A 22,174-nucleotide genomic window follows, 5' to 3' on the forward strand; every position below is an offset into this window, starting at 1 on the left:
TAAAATAATCGATTAAAGATTAAAAGCCTCCCTAAACAGATGTCTTCTAAAAATCTGGTAGCTGTTTTTCTCTTTGACATCTGATGGGAGGGCGTTCCACAGGGCGGGCGCCACTACCGAGAAGGCCCTCTGCCTGGTTCCCTGCAACTTGGCTTTTCGCAACGAGGGAACCGCCAGAAGGCCCTCGGCACTGGACCTCAGTGTCCGGGCAGAACGATGGGGGTGGAGACGCTCCTTTAGGTAGAAGCCAACCAACATCATTTGTCCAATCCTAGGTGTGATCTTCTCTGAAAGCTAGTAAGCCAGATGGTCCTTTGGGGCACATGCTCGTGTTAGCAGTATAGTTGCTTCATCTGTTTTCTTACATGTGCTGATCACCCATCATGGAATCCAAGGTGGCATAAATCTGGTTTCTAGGTGGTCATCCATCTAGGCTCTGTCTAGACCAAGACCTGCTTAGCTTTAGCAAGCCTCATGTACCTTCAGACAATATCCTGGGGCCACAACCTGTGTGTACAAGGCCGAGGTTAACGATGGGCAAAAGATTCCTGCATTGCAGGGGGTTGTACTAGATTACCCTTGTGGTCCCTTCCAACTCTACAATTCTATGATTCGTAGGTACAAGAAGAAAAATAAGATTTAAGTTTGACCATTTTCTTTCACTTGAACGTTTTAAGATTTTTGATTATTGGGGTTTGTTGTTGTTTGAGAGATCGGCATTTGTGCCATACTAGATTTCAGATCAAGAAAACATCAGCCAAAAGGATGATCAGCCATCATACCTGGCCATCTAAATTCTCAGTGTAGTCTACTTTAATGTGGAGAATACGGCACATCAGTAGATTGGCTATGACCAGAAGGAAATCTGTACAACGGGAACTGCCAAGGCAAATCCCAATTTATTTTTTTAAAAGATTGTTACAGCATATTGGGTCTCACATCCCTCAGAGCTGATGGCAAAACACCCAAAATAGACACAGAGAGGCACATATCCAATTGCCAGCCTACACCCTGTTAGAAGCTTATCTAGAGCTGAACACAGCAGAAGGAGAAAGAGGAAGCAACATTGCTGCCTGATGTCCCAAGACGAAAAGAGTCTGCTGTATGGTTTGATCAACAAGCATGCCGCATATGCGACAGAGCTGGGATCCACTCAGACTAGAGGCCCTGCTCTGGTGTAAGCATCAGAGGAAATGTTTCCTTTCATAGGGCCCACTCTACATCATCCCCGGTTCAGTCAACACTGACCTCTCTTCTTGCATGGTAGGAGTCAGGCTGAGCTGAAAATAACATGGGAATGGGGAAATTAACCTGGATTGTTTCCTATATCAAATAGCTGTGGTTTCTACTGTACATTGTGGCAGATTTCCAGAACTAGCTCGCAGGGACTAAAGAAGTGTTCTTTCTTGTATGTGTTTGCATGGAACTCAAGCTTGCTATTCTCATACTTGTTCCTCAGAACTTTCATCAGACTCACAGGGAGACAGAAATGTCCAAAGTTGGCCCCTGTGATTGGCAGATAAGAGCCAAAATGTATGTTGAGGGGGGAGGCCAACAGTTCCCTTGCCCTCTAAAATTCAGGAGAAATTTTGAGTTCAGGAGGCAATCCTTCCCAATTCAGGTTTGTCTACCAATAGTCCCTGAGCGTGAGCAAAATTCACGTAGTCATCCAACAAAAAGCGAAACAATGTTGGGGCCATGGCATTCAAGGCCCTCAATATTTTATCTGTCTTTTCCTCACACATTAGAGATGGGCCATCAGGGGGAAACAGAACTTCTGAACAGAATGTTGGGCGATCCCTGGTGAGATTGGAAATGAGGAATGTAAGACGTGTGGGTCGCAACCCTTGCCTTCCCAAAAGGACTGAAACTGAAGCATCAGAACCAGCCATTGCTGGTCTCCTAGCTTTGAATGGGTGCCAGTTATATCATACCATCTCAGATAGAAGGTAGAATTATATATCTCAATCTTTAAACAGCTGCACTTGCTTTGCAGGATTCGTAATGCATCTTTCAAACGAATGGTACAAACCATAGTAGTTTGCAAACTGAAAGTCCCATCAGGTAGTTTAGTTTATAATGCCAGAGCATTCCCGATCTGTTTCATGATATGTCAATTTTTCCATCAGTACTCCTGTCTTAAAGATGTTTGTTTTTTTTCCTCTCTCTCTCTTCGCCATGTGAACTCAAGAGTACATTCCAGGAAGATTTGGGCATGAGGAATCCAAAGGGTTTGCTGCTTTTCCTTTAGAGGGCAGCGGCGACGAAAGTGTGACAATCTCAATGTTTGTCCGAACACGCAAGACTTCTGGCTTGTTGCTGTCTCTGAAAAAAGGCACAATCCTATTTCTTAAGGTCTGGTTGGAAGGTGGGAAACTCCTGGCGTCAGGCCTAAGCTCCGACAAACTCCTAGGAACGCAGCCTGTGAATGATGGAAATTTCTATTTGATATCCTTAAAAATCAAGCCAAACAAGACCGAGCTATTCCAGTCTTCGCAGAACCTGGGCTCCATTTCTACTCCTGTAATAAAAATCCAGAGCGGTGATATTATGTACATCGGAGGATTACCCGATGACCAAGAAACCCATGTAAATGGTGGATATTTCAAAGGCTGCATCCAAGATTTAAGACTGGGCAACCAACCACTGGAATTCTTCCCCGTCACGACTTCATCAGATTCTGTCATCAGAAAGAGCACGCTGATCAACATTGCCCCAGGCTGCATCGGAGACAACCTCTGTCAGGTAAGGATGCTGTTTCTCAAAGTGCCGTTTCCATGTTTGCAGCAAGGAATTCTCTTTTGAACTAGCAGTGCTCCGAAAACAGCATGTGACAGTTAGAATATCTGAACACGATATCCGAAACAGGCAGGTAAGATCAGGTTTTTGTCAAACAGACCCACACTTTGCGGGCGCCAAGACCGCAGAACATCTGGGAGGCTGGAAAGCCCAGCGCTTGAATGGCAAGGTAATGATAACCAGTTAGCAAGCCTGCTATTCATTAAGGGCAACTTGAACTCGCTGTAGTTTTTCCAAACCAAAATATTCTCATAATTACTGTAAAACCAGACTTTCGAAGCAGGCTAATCACATGGTATGTTACGGGCATTTGGGCCTGGCAATGAAGCCTGTAAAAATATTAAAGAAGAGAGGAATGTTGTATCACCACACAAATACAAAGGGGGTTGGGTCTACCAGAAATCACACGGTCCTCATTTAACATTGCATAAAAAGTAATGGATTTATAAACAAACGCCATTTCTGTTACATATGTGCAAATACAAGTGGACTGACGGAATGTGTTCTAATGTCAGTTGTATGTTCCTGTCCAGTATGTTTCATACGAAACAGCTTTTTTCCCCTTAATGTCTCAAGCATTTCGTGATTTTTTTTTTTAAATGCTTACAACCATGCTGAGCACTTTTTCCTGTGCTTAGCCTTCTTTCAACTTATTATCATTATTAATGTATTATTTGCCTTTCATGCAAGCACCTCAAGGCGATGTACAATAAAAACAGTTAAAGGCAGTTAAAAACACAAAAAAGCAAATAGGTTTAAGACAAAACAAAAAACTGGACACCCATGGCACAGGCCCATTCACCCAGCTGGGAAAGCTTGAAACAGAAAAGTTTTCAATTCCCCCCCCCCCCCGAAAAGTGCAGATGATGGGCTCCTGTTATATCTTGACAGGCATGCTATTCCACAGAACGTACTATCATCCCTTCATAAAAGACTTCAAGAATGGCACTTTTTCCTAATTTACTTTCACGTCTCCTAGACATACGAAGCCTCACAGAGAGGCACCAACTGACTAGGCCCTTCTTCTCTGTTCTCTTCCATTTATAGCCCAATGCTGCTCTGAAAACTGAGAACCAGTTCACGCATGCACAGACATAATTTGATTTCTCACAATTTGATTATATGGCCCATGTTGACTTGTCCCAGAATCTACGTATGAATGGGTTCAGTTGAACAGCAAGGGATCCCCAGACCTCTTTGTGAAGATTGATCTGTGATAACTCATTCACACATGTAAATTGCCATTTGACGCTGCAGTAACCACACAATCAGCATGAACCAGGTCTTGGTGATAAAGTAGGCAATATCACATTATCCTGGCTTCAGTTCATAACTCCTAAGGAAAAGCGGGACATTCCGGGATCAATCAATCTGTAAATCTGGGATTGCCCCTGGAAAATAGGAACACTTGGAAGGTCTGCAATCTCTATTCCCAAACATACCTCTAACTTCTGTTTTACTGCTGGCTGTCCTAAGACAGAACCTAGAGAGCTCTTTTGTGGTTTCACCAAAAGGCCGACACAACCAGCCTGTGATTCTCCATTGTTTCAGACCAGGAATCTGTTCCAGGCTTGTCTGGAGTCACACAGCACTGAACCTGGGATCTTTGCACTGAAAACATGTGTGGCGGCCTTTTGCTAAAGGAAGGTCAGGCCTTGATATGCAGCAAACTTATGCATGCTCAACACTCCCTAGCCAGAAAGGCCTTCTTTGCATTGTGCATTATCTACAAAGCCTCTTTTAAAAAAAAGGAGGTTTCAGGGCACCACCCGATTTCAGCAAGAGTTGTTTGTAAAAAAATTCCCATTCTTATTCGACAACGGCTTTCCTTGACATGCCTCCTTTCCTCCCTTTGACCACTTTCGCCTTGAATAATCTCTTCTTCTTTTTTATCTTTTGATATCCTTTCTCCTAGGACTAAGTCAAATGGTCTGTTTAAGTGGTTTTCGGAACAAAAGAAATATATCTTATCTAAGCTTGTCTGATATAAGGTGATACAACTGTGATAATCTTATAGAATCATAGATTTGGGGGGAAATAAAAAACTCTATTCTGCCAGGCAGGAACATTTTCCTTATGGTATGTCGGAAATGTGCTTTTGCAATGCAGACTACTACAGAAAGCAGTTGGATTGCAACAGTACCTTAAAACAGTAAAGGAGCTCTATGACACCTGCAATTATCACAAAAAGAATTCTGTATGATGCCATCCCATGTTCCTGGTTCCTCACGATACTTAGTGAGTTCCCAGACAGCCTGAAAATGATTGGCCCCAATCCAGAAAAAAATCCCATTAAAATTGATGGGGAAAACCTGGTCATGAATAACTGGCTAGTCTCATAGCTTTAGGGTTGTGTCCCAGTTGTTCTAGTGAGAGTAGACCAGGGTTTCTCCAGACTGTTTCTGGATCAGGGTCTCCAGCTGTTGTTGTTTTTTTAGACTACAACTCCTATCATCCCTAGCTAGCAAGACTAGTAGTCAGGGATGATGGGAACTGTAGTCCAAAAACAGTTTGGGAAACCCTGGAGTAGACCCACTGAAATTAACAAAACTGAAATCCATTGATTTTCAGTGAATTTACTCTGAGTAGGACTAGCATTGGATACAACCGCTAGCGATGATTAATCGAGACCATTAATCCTATAGAATACAGACAGCTGCCTTATGCTAAGACCATTGATACATCTCTATCATCATCAGTTGGGGAATCTAGTTTTGACTGGAGCAACAGCTCTGGGGAGGGGATATTTAACCCCCCCCCCAATCTCTCCTGTTTTCCTAATCTAAAGCACCCACAATTGTATTTGGGCTCTTTTCTAGTAGGCATTTACAGCAGTAGAGCGTGTTTTCATGGCACTTTTTTAATGAGGAAAATGGGGAAACATGATAGAGCAGTGAAAGAGGTCAGAGGAAATAAGTCAGCTTCTTTCTTTCTCCCACAGCCACTTTCCTCGCTTGCCTTGCTAGAGATACTTGCTTACATCTGACTCCCCTCTCTCCTGTTTAGCCGAACCCCTGCCAAAACGGTGGCGTTTGCTATTCAATCTGGGATGACTTCACTTGCACCTGCCCACCAAATACAGCTGGGAAAGCCTGTGAGGAAGTAAAATGGTGTGAACTCAGTCCGTGCCCCCATGAAGCCCAATGCCAGCTGGTGCATCGAGGATTTGAATGCAAGTATTCCCCACTCCCCACCCCTGAAAAACCCTAACGCCTAACCCCCATCTCCTTAACTTTGAGGGACTAAGGCAACAAATTTTTTCACAAGTGTTTCAGGCTTTCCCAATCCTTGTGATGTATTTATTGGGGCATTTGTTGCTGAACATAGCACCACTCTGAAGTTGAGTGTTTCTTAGCAACTTCATTCACCTTATATTGCAGGAGAGAATTTGCTAAGCAGTAGCATTACCGGGTGCAAAAACAGCTAGACATTAGGGGGACTGAGGCATTGTGCAGCCCCTACACTAGAAAAACACTGTTAAGGTCCCTTATAAGAACACTGGATAAAAAGCCAGTCATTTATCCAGGCATCTCTGTTGCCTTTTCAGCACCCGCTAGAACCAGAGGTGGATTTAGGGCAGCGTGACTCATTCCACCACATAGGCGCTGAGCCTAGAGGGCGCTGCAGGGTGCTGTGGGACGTGGGTGGTACTGTGATCTAAACAACAGAGCCTCTTGGGCTTGCCAATCAGAAGGTCGGCAGTTCAAATCCCCGCAACGGGGTGAGCTCCCGTTGCTCTATTCCAGCTCCTGCCAACCTAGCAGTTCAAAAGTATGCCAGTGCAAGTAGATAAATAGGTATCACTGCGGCAGGAAGGTAAACGGTGTTTCCATGTGCTGTGGTTTCCGTCACGGTGTCCCGTTGCGCCAGACAGCAGCGGAGCTTCATGCTCTGCCACTGGGGGCGGAGAGCAGGCGCGCTGCCCCCAGGGACGTGGCGCACATTCTGGGGGCGGGACGCGTCGTGCGCAGGGGTGTGCATTTTGGGGGGCGGGGGCACGCTGTGTGCAGGAGTGGGGCATGCATTTTGGGACAAGGCGTGCATTTGGGGGGCAGGGCGGGGAGCCGCAATGGCGGCCCGCGCCCACCGCTCCTATCTTCCTACGCCCCTGGCGCCAGAAGCAATTTAGTCATGCTGGCCACATGACTTAGAAAGCTGTCTGTGGACAAACACTGACTTGCTCAGCCTGAAAGCGAGATGAGCGCCATGACCCCATAGTCGCCTTTGACTGGACTTAACCGTCCAGGGGTCCTTTCCTTTTTTTGCAGGGTGCTGAAACTATGACATAGTGAATTGAGCAAATCTCTCTCTCTCTCAAAATATATATCCCTCTATCACCATTTTATCTCAATCTTCCATCCATATACCGAGAGGGTGTGTGTGTGTGTGTGTGTGTGTGTGTGTGTGTGTGTGTGTGTGTTGCATTTTTAATGACTATAAAAGCAATCAAGGGCACTAAGCTATCTTGCCAGTATATAAAGGCAAAAACCAAAAAGTTAAATACAATGTAATGTGCATGACTAAATACACCACTCTAGATGCTTAATGCCTTTTGCTATCTCTACACAGGTATTGCCAATGCAATTTTTAGTGGCAGGAGCAGTGCAATATTTTACAGAAGCAATGGGAAGATCAGCAGGGACCTTACCAACATCACCTTTGGCTTTCGGACTCGGGACTCTGACGTGATCCTGCTTTACGCAGAAAAGGAGCCAGAGTTTGTCACCGTCCGCATCCAGAATGCAAAATTGGTGTTCCAGCTGCAAAGTGGCAACAGCTTGTATACGCTGAGCCTGGCTAGCTCGCGGCCGGTGAATGATGGGATCCTGCACCAGGTGACCTTCTCAATGATGGAGCCCTTATCTCAGCCCTCAAGGTGGCTCATGGATATGAATGATAAGGAAGACATTGCAACGAGTATGGTTGCCACAGGAAACCTCAACTTCTTGAGAGAAGAGACAGATATCTACCTTGCTGACAAAGCTTTTGATAACCTGGACGGGCTCAGAGGATGCATGAGCACTGTGGAAATTGGTGGCATCCACCTCTCCTACTTTGAAACCATTGATGGCTATATGAAGAAACCACAGGAAGAGCAGTTCCTCAAGATATCTGCCAACCCTGTTATCACTGGCTGCCTTCCATTGGACGCTTGCAGCTCAAACCCTTGCATGCACAACGGGATATGTGAAGACTTCTACTCTTATTATAGTTGCACGTGCGCCGAGGGGTGGACTGGAACCCACTGCGAAACCAACATTGATGAGTGCGCATCAAATCCCTGTGTGCATGGAAACTGCAGCGACAGAGTCGCAATGTACAAGTGCATATGTGAGCTGGGGTACACGGGGTCGAGGTGCGAAGAAGACATTGACGACTGCCAGGGCCATCTATGTGCAAATGGGGCCACCTGTGTTGATGAGATTAACGGCTATTCCTGCCTATGTGCCGGGAATTTCACCGGACGGTTTTGCAGGTACTGTCATGAAGCCTGATGAAGAAATTCACCTGCTACAGTATCAGTTGCTTCCGATCTCTTAAATGAGGCAGTGATTAAAAGCTGAACACACCCCTGGGTTAGCAATTGCACTACTAAGAGTTGCATGGTGAGGAAATCAGGTAACGTCGTGGGCACCCTCACTCTTATAAATGTATAAGTGTACACAGGACTAGTTCTCTTCCAAAGCGTTTAAAGCAGGGCTTCCCAAACTTAGGTCTCCAGTTGTTTTTGGACTACAACTCCCATCATCCCTAGCTGGCAGGACCAGTGGTGAGGGATGATGGGAATTGTAGTCCAAAAAAATCAGCTGGAGACCTAAGTTTGGGAAACTGTCTAAACAGATGGAGATTTAGCACTGAATCAGAACTAATGGTAATCAGGTTTTCCGTGGATTGTTGTTTGTTCAAATTTAGTGCTAAATTTGTGGGTTTTCCAGGGGAAAGCGGCAAGGCGAAGGCAAAACCATGCGGACTCATGTTTAGAGAGAACTGCATAGCAAAATTTGGAGGTGTGAATTTCAAAGGAGAGCTGTGTTTCAGCTCACACATTGCTTTCGAACGTGAGAATTAGGTAAGTTGGCATTAAAACCGTACCCCCGTGTTTCTCAAACCTGGGTCCTCATCTGCTGTTTGAATACATCATCCCTGACCACTGGTCCTGCTAGCTAGGAATGACGATGGGAGTTGTTAGTTCAACAGCTGGGGACCCACGTTTGAGAAACACTGTCCTAACCCAACCTGATTTCTTCTCCATCCCTACTTACAAGCAAGCATGTATAGGATTGTGCTATCAGTCAGTCAGCAAAGCCAGTCTAGATACGTATACTGCCAACTTTTATCACCTTAAAAGTTCATTTAAACAGAGACGATTGATGAAAGACTCCAGTCTAATTCAAATGTTGTTTTCATGGTATAGGAGCTGAGCTACCTATTAAAGGCACACCCTCATGCCGCTTCAGGAAAGCTGTGACTGGATGATAGAGTTACCTCCAATGCCCTGGGGAGTGGGAAGCACCAATGGGAAAGGCCTGTGTCACCCGCAAGGTGGCTCCTGTTTAGACATGTGATGCCAGGACACCTGGCAGCAGGTGTGATACTACCAACATAATATTTGCCTCCTCTGTGTTAATATATTGCAGACAGGGTTTGTTACTAAAACAATTCCCATGTGAGACTAAAATAAACCCCAAGAGAATAAATAGACTGGAGGTGGAGGGGGCAGGCTTTTTATCATGTTTTTTTTTGTTTCTGTTTTTTAGTGGAAATCAGACTGGCTTTGAAAAATGATAGGGGAAAGTGATTTTGTAGGCTTACCACTGTTGTTTCGCTTTAGATATATACAGCTACCGTCTACAGTGTGCGGGAATGAGATCAAAAACATTACCTGTTACAACTACGGCAACTGTTCCGAGCTCCAAGGACTCTTGGAATGCATGTGCCTCCCAGGCTTTACAGGACGACGGTGAGATAATTTGACGTATCATAAATTTTTTTCATGCAATAATTGGACTCAATAGAAATAGGAGCAGGGCTTTTTTTTCAGCTGGAACTCACGGAACACAGTTCCAGAACACTGAAACGGTACCATCCCAGGAAAGAGTGTGCCACATGATTACTCTGCCTGTGCCGCTCAGCACTGACTCATGGGCAGAGACCCGTGAGCTTGGAGGCAATCCACATGTAGCACTCCTGCATAGGATGGCTTCCTTTCCTATTTACTTTTGCCCCATGCAATGATCCTTTCCAGTGAAGTTGACAGGAAGCCCTTTGTGCATAGGCGTCTTCACCAAAGCCCTGGGCTGGGCAGAGAGCACCACTCTGTAAAGTCTTGCAAATGCCCCCCTGCGATCTCGGTTACCGACAGCGAAAAGACGTGTTTGCTAAATTGACAAGACACTGGGTACTAAATGTAAAGAATAGAAAAGAAATCATTTGGTAAAGATTTCATTCTGTGTGGGAGATATTTTTTGCAACATTCCAATTCCCACCCAGTGTGTGGGAACATGCAGCATGTATGTAACTTGCCCTCAACACTTTTTTCTTCTTCAAAATAAGTAATTCCAGATCATCCATTTGCCTTTTCTGGATTGCTAAATTACACTAATCATACAATCCCTTTTCCGTCTTGGAAGATGTGTTTAGTAGTAACTGGGAGCTTTTGAACTTGCTTTCTTCTTTGCATTTTCCTCTCCTTCAGCCATTTTACATCAAAGGGCTTGCCCCCAAACCCCAGCACATTGTTGAAGGTCATAGAGCACAGTCTATGGTGCACGCTAATATCATGTAGGGAACTAGGACGACCTTTTCAGCCAGTGCTCTGCAATGAACTGACAGCATAACCTGGCAGAAAACCCATTTTTGTCCTGTGGCTTCATTGTGCAGGGAAAGATTGATAGTAAAATCCACAATTTTTTCACCCCTCCAAAAATGCAAAGCGTAGACCAACCCCTACGGCACATGCCGTGTCAAAGTGTTGCTTTTAAATATGGTGTAAGACAAAGTGCCACGTTGGCATATGATCTTCAACCTTTTCAAATACAGGACCCAACTAGATCAGCCAGCCAGCCACTTGGGACTTTCTAGTACCCTTACTTATTTGCTTTACACGTTTGCCTTCTCCCCTTTCTGTATCTTCTTCGCATCTCTCTCTTTAAAAAACAAAAAACATTCATTCTAAGATTCAAATGGGACCAGTATAGGTGATACAACTCCATGTCAGTCACAGCTCAGGGGTTGCCAGGCTCTCCCAAGAAGCTGTTGGCTGCATTAGACAGTTTATATCAAGTCTAATTTAGGCGGTGGGTGGGGTTTGGGGAAGGGGGGACCCCACTGGCAAGGCCTCTGCAACCCCTTTCAGTGAGCCATTGAAAGTGGTCTCACTCCTGTATACCTGAAGGAGTGTCTCCACCCCTATCGTTCAGCCCAGACACTGAGGTCCAGCTCCCGAGGGCCTTCTGGCAGTTTCCTCACTGCGAGAAGTGAAGTTACAGGCAGGGTCTTCTCCCTTTGGCCCACCCTACCATTAGATGTCAAGGAGATAAAGAACTACACAACTTTTATTTTTTATTTTTAAATAATTTTATTGGATTTTCAAAAACACAGACATTAAAGACAAAACAAAAACAAAACAAAAAATACAATATAACAGCAAACACACAACACAAACACTACTTTTTTCATCAATTTTCTGAGTCATTATCTTAGACTTCCCCTTCCTCCCCCCTTTCTGATTTCCAATTTACTCTCCTCTTTAGCAATTTACCTCTCTCCTAATTTCCTTGCTTTAAAATCCTACCCCTCCCAGACCTCCTCCTGCCACAAGGACACTCCAGAATAAGGTAGAACAACAACCAATCCTCTTTACAATTGGCCCCCCGCCCCCCATCCTGTCACCCCCCCCCCGCCACTAGGAGGAACAGAATAGGGGGAGCACATAGAAGCGTAGGACTGCCCAACTATCCTAAAATATCAAAATTTACTATTGTAATTTACAACTTCTTTATCTATATCAATTTCACACAATTTATTTATTCTCCTTTCGCCTATAAACCCCTTCCAAATTTCTGCAAAGCAATTCAACATTTAATCCTAATATAATGCATTATATTTAATAATCATAATTCTCTTCCTTGCTGCAGATTTCACCAATTTTCAACATAAAATTCATATCATTACTTCTCATCCTTACTTAGTTATCCGTCCTCTAATAAACTTTTATTTATTTACCCCACACCCATTCTCCAATGTTTCACAACCCCCATCCCCCTGATTATCCCCCTGCCACCTCCCCAGCCACCCCTCTTCTTCCCATCTCCACGGAAAGTCACATCCACTTAAAAGAACTACACAACTTTTAGAAGACATCTGAAGGCAGCCCTGTATGGGGGCATTTTTAATGTTTTCATATGCGTTGGAGGGGCAACCCAGCCAGATGGGTGGAATATAAATAATGAAGTTAATTTATACCACCATCCCACCTTTTCCATTCACATTAGTGAGTAGTTGGCCCATGTATTTACCTTTTTTTAAAAAAAAAAATCTTGCAGATGTGAAGTGGACATCAACGAGTGCACCTCTGACCCATGCCGCAACGGGGGCCTCTGCCAGAACCTGCTCAACAAATTCAACTGTGTCTGTGACTTGAACTATGCCGGCGATCGCTGCGAGATAGACGTAAGCGACCTCTCCTTCTTTGTCTCTCTCTTGTTGTGGCAGAACCTCTTTCAACTTCTCTCCTACCTCATTCTGCGCATGGATGACGACCCAGCAGTGGAGTGGGGGGAACAGGACGACTACTAGCAGTCAGATTGGGGCGTCATTTTTAAAGCCATCAGAGCACAAGGGAAGATTGGCCAAACAAGTTCAGCTAGGCTGGGAATCAGAACAGCGAGGGTAACCATAATCACACGCTGATTCTGTTACTCTAACATTTTGAGCATATTTAAATTGTGCATTGTTTGGTGCCCTGATTCCGATGGAGAGACTGCGAGATTCATGCTGCAGTTTAGCTTTTGATGTGAGATGAAAGCAAAACATCCCTAAAGCAAGTTTTTGATATTTCAAAAGGATATACGCATCATCTTTTTGCTCTGGATTTGCTTAGCAGTTTGGATTTGAAATACTTCCCATTTGTATAGCGCTTTCCCGCAAAATTGTGGCTGAAGTGGCTCACAACATAACAATTCGAAACATGTTAGGTATGGTTATAATCATAGTATCAGTAAATACAGAAAATGTTTAAAATATCAATCCATAAAATATTGTGTGGAAACAATGTAAATAAGCTAGGCTCATAATAGAGTCATAGAACATTAGGAGTTGAGAAGAACTTTGGAGGCCAGAGTTCTTCAACCTTGGCTCACCAGATGTTGTTGGACTGCAATTCCCATCATCCCCAGCCAGCTTAGTCTATAGTAAAGGAATAATGGAAGTTGTAGTCCAGTAACATCCAAAGACCAAAGGTTGAAGAGGTCAGATCGGCGGCATATTAATAATAAATTATTATTATAGCTTTCTTATACATTATACAGTACTGTTAAATCTGTTTTAATGATGTTTGTGACTTTATTATTATTATTATTTACTTTGGTTGCAAAAGTCCTTTTTTTGGTACAAAGCAATCAATTTAATAATCCTATGAAACTTTAAAAACCACCCTGTGATCTTCAGATGAAGGGCAGTATATAAATGTAATCAAAAATAATAATAATGTCTGCTAGTGCAGGAGCAAAAATAGGAGGTAAACCACCTTGCTTATTAGTTGAATTAAGTAACTCTTTAATTAAATGATAATTAATTAAATGATAAATCCCCCTTCCTCTTCCCACCCCAAACCACAATTTGGCTTTCGTACCAAAGAACAAGTATACCACCAATGCACTGAAGTTATTACGAATGGAAAAAGTCGTGTTTCATGCAATTGAGTAAAACACATTCTCTCAGCCACCACTGATAATATAAACTAATTACTGGGCTGCCTCAGGGCAGGCCTCCCCAAACAGGTGTAATCCAGATATTTTGGAATACGTCTCCCTTTGATGGCAGAGGCTGATGTGAGTGGCAGTCCAGGATTTCGTTTTTACTTTTTATTTGTATACCACTTTTCAGTGGTATACCCAAGGGGGTTTGCCTCATTCCTAAAGGACTCTTCACCCCTTATATTCCCAGCCAATCAATCACTGTGCTATGCCACTGCATGTCTCCTGAAGACCCCATCCTATCAAGAAGTCATTTCCACATAATGTAGAAATTGGATCTTTAGTGTTGTGGCACCTGCCCTTTGGAATGCACTCCCCTTGAATATTAGACATGTGCCATCTCTCTTGTCTTTCCAGAACCTACAGAAGACCTTCCTTTTCCCCATAAGCCTTCTAAGTTGAGGTCTTTCCCGGCCTGCATCTTTATTGGAATTGTTTCAAAAGATGTTGTTTGCTGTGCTGGACTTCTTTGGGAGGAAGCGTAGGGTTACAGATTTATTAAATAATTCTGTATAAAATACACAATCCGTGTAAAACCAGGGCCTTTTTTTGCAGCAGGAACTCAGTTCCGGCACCTCTCAGGTAGACACCATTGGCATTTAAGAGAACAAGCAAAGCATTCATGGTGAGTTCTGGCACCTCTTTTTCTAAAAAATAAAAAAATCACTGTCACAAATTAAATAACGCCATATTACATACAGCAATAAATAAGACCAGCAGGGGCAGCTCCACATCCAATGTAACAAAAGGCCTGGGTGAACAGATATATTTTTCACTGGTGCCAGAAACCCATTGGGATTTGTGAGGGAAGGGCATCCCACACGGTTGGAGAAGGTTGCCTGCTTAGAGATTGTCCTAGCTGAAGCATACTATTTTTTAAATCCATTACAAAAGAGCTCACAGCTAATTGCCATAAATAAGATTTCTTTATAGGCACATAAGGAAAAGAATAGGAACTTGAACGAGAGCTAAGCACCACAAAGGGATCTACAAAAGCAAGATGCATTTTCAGTTGGTATAAGGAAACACGGAATTTGGAAACTTTGAACTCTCAGGGGCATTTCCCTTGCATACTGTGCTGCTATTTCACAAGATGAAAAATAGATCAAGCACAAAAACCATATAAGATAGACACGGAGCGTATAAATAACCCTCTGAATATTTGTGCAGAGCTAGGAGCCTGATATCGGAGGGAAACTGTATACTGTACGTATGATGTGTCTTATGTGATCACTAACACAATACTGTAAAGCAGCATTCTAGTCTTGTTGAACTGTATCCATGCTGTTAATACTGGTGTTCTCAATGTGACCCTGCAGACTGTCGCTTTCTTTAACCACCCTGTCATCAAGAGCATCTTCTGTCTTCACACATGCTTGTTTGTCCTTCTCTTTGTGAATGTGTATTTTTCAGCTACATTGTGTGTCTGTGTGGGCATCTGCATACATTTAGCTTTCCTGCCTTTGTACGTAACAATAAACCTTCTGCCTTTGTCATGTTACATCTCCCTTTTGCATTTTTGTTTGTGCTGTTGCCTGCGTTCTCATTTGCTTCATGTGCGTCGGGAATCTGCTACCCAGAAAGCTGAAGTTCAGTCCCCCTAACACCGCCTTCCGCCCAACCCTTGAGGTGCGCGATTGCTTAAACATCTCCCGAGACCGGTGTCTTCCAAGTAAGGAGACTATCATCTGTCCTCCCTGAGGACAGAAAGCCTTCATTTCCAGAATACATTTGGTGCCTGCTATTTTGATTTCACCAAATGTCATCAGAAAAAGAGAAGCCACTTGGGATTTCTTTCTGCTTAAATTTTAATTTCTCTTTCTTCCTCATTTCCCTCCCCCCAGTCACCCACCAAAAGCTAAAAGAAGAATGCATCAGAACAATATGTACCTGACTCAATTACTATCCTGAGTCAGCAACAATATCATAACGGTTGAGGTTGTATACTTTGCTCAAGTGAGTAAATAATTCAGTTCTCCCATACCTCTGAATCCTTTGCAGTTGCTCAAGACTCAGGTGGCCACAGTGGCCCGGAGTGCCTTCCATAAATTTTGGTTGGTGGCCCAGCTGTGCCCCTGTCTGAACAGGGATAGCCTAACTACATCAGCTCTGCTCTAGTAACCTCTAGGTTAAAGGTACAGTGGTGCCTCGCTAGACTAAATTAATTCATTCCACGGGTCAATTCGTGTAACGAATTTTTCATCTAGCGAGTCCCAGTTTCCCATAGGAATGCATTGAAACTTAATCAATGCATTCCTATAGGCTCTGGGCAACTGGCGGCGGCATGCGACGGGGCTTCGGAGAAGGTCTCCGAAGCCCCGTCCGATGCCAGCTGCGTGCAAGGTGGCTGGGGGAGAAGCTCTCTTCTCCCAGCCACCGCCTTGTCTGACTCCCCCGACATGGAGCGCAGCTTCAGAGACATCTGAAGTTGCGCTCCATGCCGGCTGTGCGCGGCGAGGGAAGCTTCTCCCGCCTGCCTTCTCCGGTGTGGGGTGCAGCTTCGGAAGCCTCCGAAAGTGCACCCCATGCCGGCTTTACGTGGCGAGAAGCGGCGGCGGGGGAAGCTTCTCCCGCCGCCGCCTCCCGCCTGCCTTCTCTGACATGAGACGGCACTTCGGAGACCTTCTCCGAAGTGCCGTCTCATGCCGCTGGTGCACGGCGAGGCGGCGGGGGAGAGAAGCGCTTCTCCCCCCCCTGCCTCCCACCTGTCTTCCCCGGTGGTGCGCGGCGGTGCAGTGGCTTCAAGGGGAAGACAGGCAGGGGCAGCCACTGCACCGCCGCATTTCGGCTCCGCCCCCCTGGCAAAGGAAGATTAGCTGACAGCTGATCTTCCTTTGCCGCGCTTCGTAAGACGAAGCGGCGGTCATAGAAAATTTTGTCGTCTTACGAATGCCTCGTGCAACGCAAAACTCTTTCGGCTAGCTAGTTTTTCATTGTGCGAGGCATTCGTAAAGCGAGGCACCACTGTAAAGGGACCCCTGACTGTTAAGTCCAGTTACGGACGACTCTGGGGTTGCAGCACTCATCTTGCTTTACTGGTTGAGGCAGCCGATGTACAGATTCCGGGTCATGACAAAGCCGCTTCTGGCGAACCAGAGCAGCACACGGAAATGCCGTTTACCTTCCTGCTGTAGTGGTACCTATTTATCTACTTGCACTTTGACGTGCTTTCGAACTGCTACATTGGCAGGAGCAGGGACCGAACAACGGGAGGTCACCCTATCATGGGGATTCGAACCAACGACCTTCTGATCAACAAATCCTAGGCTCTGTGGATTAGACCACAGCACCACCCACGACCTCTTAACCTCTAGGTTAGATTACTGCAATGTGTTACACATGTCCTCCAACATTTCTCCAGTGAAAATAGGGGCATTCTATTCTACATCAAGAGGTTTCTCTGGCATTTGATGGCCCGCACAAAAATATACATTGGTCACCTTGAGCAAATTACAACCTCTCTGCCTAACCTACCTCACAAGACTGTTGTAAAGAAAAAAATGTGCGAAAAAAGGGATCGTGTAGACACCTTCAACATGGAATGGAATTTTAGCTGTAGGCTACCTTGAGTCTCTGCCAGGGGAATAGATGAGATATAATTATTATTAATAATTGGAGGAGGAGGAAGAGGAGGAGAGGAAGAAGAAACTGATCGGGAACATACCTGAGTAAATCATATTGAACTCAGTGGGACTTAGTTCTGAGGAAAAAATGCTTAGGGTTGTAGTGTAAGGCCGCACAGCATTTACCCAGTTACCTGGGAGTAAGCTCCATTAAATACAGTGGGACTTACTTCTGAGTAGACTTGTAAAGGCTTGCCATTTAAGGCTCCATTTACAATAAAGGAATAAACACACCACGCATTTCCTAAAAAATGGCTGGCTGCTGAAGCATTGCCATTTAAGAATTTAAAGTGGACTGGTGACATTTTCCTTCAAAATTATAGGAAGGGGTTCACATGATACATGGTATGTAGGGAGAAAAGCTTCTCCCTCTATCATGATATAAGAACCAGTTTAATCAAACAAAGCTCAATTGTGGGAGATCCAGGCAGATAAAAAAGGGAAGGAAATAATTCTTCACACAGAACATAGTTATTATAATTATGATTGATTGACTAATCACCTTCAAAACAACCATCTCAAGGCAACGTGCATTAAAAAAATAGCAAATGCATTGGAAACAAAACTTCCAAAGTAGACATCCATGGTCAAGACCCATTGTATCTATCTGGGAAACCTTTTGGAACAAAAACGTCTTCAATTTACAGGTCAGTGCAGGTGATGGGCACCTGTCGTATCATGAGAGGAATGCAGTTCCACAGAACAGGGGCAGCCACACACAAAAACCCTGCTTCATGTTACCGCAGAGCAGACTTCTGAGATCTTTGGAGCTTGCATGAGAAACTCTTCCAGAGACCACAGAGATTTACTGGGCATGTAAGGGATAAGGCGGTCTCTCAAGTAACCTGGTCCCACAAAATATAGTGATAGTCTATATTAATATTAATAAATTGGTGGCTATCACTGCAAGTACTTGGCAATCAGTTTTAATGATTTCTGTGCAATTTTACACAAAATCTAGTTACCAAGCAAAACTATATTAATTTTACCAAAGTATATTTTGAACTCCCAAGTCATGTTACAGCTTTTTTTTTTTGCAATCCTCATTTTGGGAATTTGAAAGTTGAAAAATTCAACACAACCTACAAGGCTGGCCTAGGGTTTTACTTAGGGACTTGTGCTTGGATGTTCACATGGATTTCTTGTGCATGCTGCCTCTCCCAGTCGTCGTCATCATCATCATTACAAAAACTTATTATTCATTATTTATACCCCAGCCACTCTGGGCAGCTCCCAACAGAATATTAAAGTCACAATAAATCATCAAAAACTTCCCTAAACATTCATTATAGTGGAGGAATAGAAAATCCACACATGTAGAAGAATGCACACATATTTCTGCTTCCTCCATTAGAATGAATGGGGTAGCACTCATGTTAATCTGGAACCAGCAGCTGGCATCCTCGGGCAGCTGCCATGACAAGGCTCACTGTAGACGTCCGATTTCCCCCAAGCAACATTCATGAATGACCACTGTATTTCCCTTTCACATATCAAATGCCAGTCTCTCCAGTTATCATTCTTGAGGTTCAGGGGACAGCAACGTGTTCAGGGCGGTAGAATCCAAAGGAACAGGATCTCTCCAAATTGGAGAGGTGACAACACGCCCAATAAATTTAGACTGGAGGTAAGCGTGAATCTGCAAGCACACACTAGACCACGTGGAAGAGTATCACACCCCACGCTACTGGAAGAGGTGATGTTCCACAAGTTCCCATTCCCACCATGCATTTGGTTTAATCACTGTGCAGAGTGGACCGCACTTTTGAGTAGGCGCTCCTGTACCTGCTCAAACAAGCCTGCTTGAAAAGTGTGGCACACAGGAATGATCTATATGGCACAGACTTAAAATGTTATGGGGCCTGGGCCTTCCTCCTTACTCTCTTGGTAGCTAACAATAGCCCACACACTACTTTTGCAACGTCTTCTGGATAATATTATTTTAGCCTTTGGGGCAAGTTAGAATCATAGAATCGTAGAGTTGGAAGGGACCACAAGGGTCCTCTAGTAGTCCAACTGCCTGCAATGCAGGAATCTCAGCTAAAGCATCCATGACAGATAGCCATCCAACCTCTGCTTTAAAAACCTCCAGAGGAGGAAAGTTCAACCACCTCCCAAAGGCATCTGTTCCACTGTTGAACAGCTCTTACCGTCAGAAAGTTATTCCTGGTATTTAGCCGGAATCTCCTTTCTTGTAACTTGAATCCATTGGTTTGGCTCCTACCCTTCAGAGCAGGAGAAAACCAGCTTGCTCCATCTTCCATGTGACAGCCCTTGAGATATTTGAAGATGACTGTTTTATCTCCTCTCAGTCGCCTCTTTCCCAGGCTAAAGACGCCCAGCTCTCTCAAACGTTCCTCACAACGTTACACACCTAACAGCAACAACAATAGAAAACATGAATGAGTGTGGCAGACATCAGCAATATGAAATTCAGCGCAACTAAAACACTGTAAGTGAAGGAGTTTGGGATTCTCACCGAATTTGCCTTTCAGAGATTACTTAATATATTCATTAACCGCAAGTGTTAGTTATGTGAACATGTCCTAATGACACTTAAATTACAATAATAAATGCCCACTGCCTCATGAATAATTTATTCCCCATTTGCATAGTCATCCTTATGCAGTTATTCCTGAGTAATTATCATACTGACTTTAAAAGGTGTCAAGGACTGAATAACTGCATTCCCTTTCCTGGGCTCATCCTCTCCCTCCATTGGCCATGTGCATCTTTCTTTTGTAATTCTACCCTTACCCTGTGCCATCTCCATTCAAAAGCAGGCAAAGAGCAAAACTCCCTCTAGTCCAGAGGCGCCACTTCAAATTTCAATAGTTACAGGAGGAACAAGATTCAACAAGGCCCACCAGAACTTGTAGGTGGGGTGAAAAAGCAGTGCATGATAAGAGCGTTTTTGGTGATTAAGGTTATTATGAATTAGTTGTTATTCAATGTATTTTGTGTGCATTTAAACCCCAACAGTCTCCAAATTGGGCGGAGTACGATGCAGACCCAGGTTTTTGTTACTTCATATCATAATACTATGGGACCCAGGTGGCGCTGTGGTTAAACCACTGAACCTAGGGCTTGCTGATCAGAAGGTCGGCGGTTCGAATCCCTGTGACGGGGTGAGCTCCCGTTGCTTGGTCCCAGCTTCTGCCAACCTAGCAGTTCGAAAGCATGTCAAAATGCAAGTAGATAAATAGGAACCGCTACAGTGGGAAGGTAAACGGCGTTTCCGTGTGCTGCTCTGGTTTGCCAGAAGCAGCTTTGTCATGCTGGCCACATGAACTGGAAGCTATACGCCGGCTCCCTCGGCCAATAATGCGAGATGAGCGCGCAACCCCAGAGTCGGTCACGACTGGACCTAATGGTCAGGGGTCCCTTTACCTTTACCTTATCATAATACTGTAAGAATTCAAAAGAAACATGCAAAGGCTATGTCTAGCTTAATCATTCAAAAATGAAAACTACTTATAATGGAATACGTTTCCTCTTTCCTTCCATATATAACAGGAAACTCCATAGCCTATCAGTTCGTTTTTCACTTTAACGACAACAACAAATCAGTTTGTGACGACCATGCCTTTACACAAATATCAACACGACAACAAAGAGAAGAGAATCTGCATTCTACATGGATACCAGTTAAATTTTAGGAGTGACAAGCAAGCAAGTTCTTGGCTCCTGGTCTTACGTATGAGGTAAAGGACCCCTGGACAGTTAACTCCAGTCAAACTTGACTATGGGGTGTGGCGCTCATCTTGCTCGCCGAGGGAGCTGGTGTTTGCCCGCAGACAAGGAAATTATACAGAAAAGAAGGTGGCTGGCCCACAGTTTTCGTGTTTTATAAACCACATCAAGGTTTTCTTACAATCAAGCGGTATACAAATTTTGTTAAATAATGAAAAAAAGTAAATAAATAAAATTGGTAGGGACTTTCCCTCGAAAATAAGAATGGTCCTAACATCTGCCTATATAAGCACCTATTCTGTTGCTTCTTTCCACTCATTTCCAATGATTTATTCAGCTCCAAGATGACCCCTTTTAAAACAAGAACTGCAAGACTCTTCTAGTCCTTTTAATTAATTAATTTAAACAGGGCATCTCATCCAAGGGACATGGGTGGCACTGTGGTCTAAACCACTGAGCCTCTTGGGCTTGCCGATCAGAAGGTCAGCGGTTCGAATCCCTGTGACCGAGTGAGCTCGTTGCTCTGTCCCAGCTCCTGCCAACCTAGCAGTTCGAAAGCACACTAGTGCAAGTAGATAAATAGGTACTGCTGTGGCGGGAAGGTAAGCGCTCTGGTTTCTGTCACTATGTTCCGTTGCACCAGAAGCGGTTTAGTCATGCTAGCCACATGACCGGAAAGCTGTCTGTGGACAAATGCCTGCTCCCTCGGCCTGAAAGCAAGATGAGCGTCGCAACCCCATAGTCGCCTTTGAATGGACTTAACAGTCCAGGGGTCCTTTACCTTTACCTTTTTACCTATCCAAGGACATTTTTGTGACCCCTCTCCAAAGAAAAACTGGAACCAACACTGATCTACACTACACACCTCCCCATGTCCAAGGGAATCCTGAGAACTATGATTCTGTTAGGAGGACTACATACCCTACAACATTTCTCCAATGAAAATAGGGATTGCCCTGTTCAAAACTACTACTAATAATATTATTTACAGCCCACCCATCTGACTGGGTTGTCCCAGCCACTCTGGGCGGTTTCCAATATACGGTATATAAGATGATGATAAAACTATACAGGGCTGCCTTC

General features: G+C 44.3%; 1 protein-coding gene across 1 annotated transcript in view; it reads left to right on the top strand.

Moving 5' to 3' along the window:
• The window catches only part of CRB1 (crumbs cell polarity complex component 1), a 101,238-nt gene that overhangs the window by 68,707 nt on the left and 10,357 nt on the right, over positions 1–22,174 (top strand). The window contains exons 7-11 of the mRNA XM_088673583.1: positions 2,192–2,745; positions 5,806–5,971; positions 7,369–8,275; positions 9,632–9,760; positions 12,345–12,471. Of these exons, the coding sequence (XP_088529709.1) occupies positions 2,192–2,745; positions 5,806–5,971; positions 7,369–8,275; positions 9,632–9,760; positions 12,345–12,471 (1,883 nt within the window). The remainder of the gene's footprint in view (positions 1–2,191; positions 2,746–5,805; positions 5,972–7,368; positions 8,276–9,631; positions 9,761–12,344; positions 12,472–22,174) is intronic.

Source organism: Zootoca vivipara, chromosome 7, assembly GCF_965207765.1.
Source record: "Zootoca vivipara chromosome 7, rZooViv2.hap1.1, whole genome shotgun sequence".
Lineage (NCBI taxonomy): Eukaryota > Metazoa > Chordata > Lepidosauria > Squamata > Lacertidae > Zootoca > Zootoca vivipara.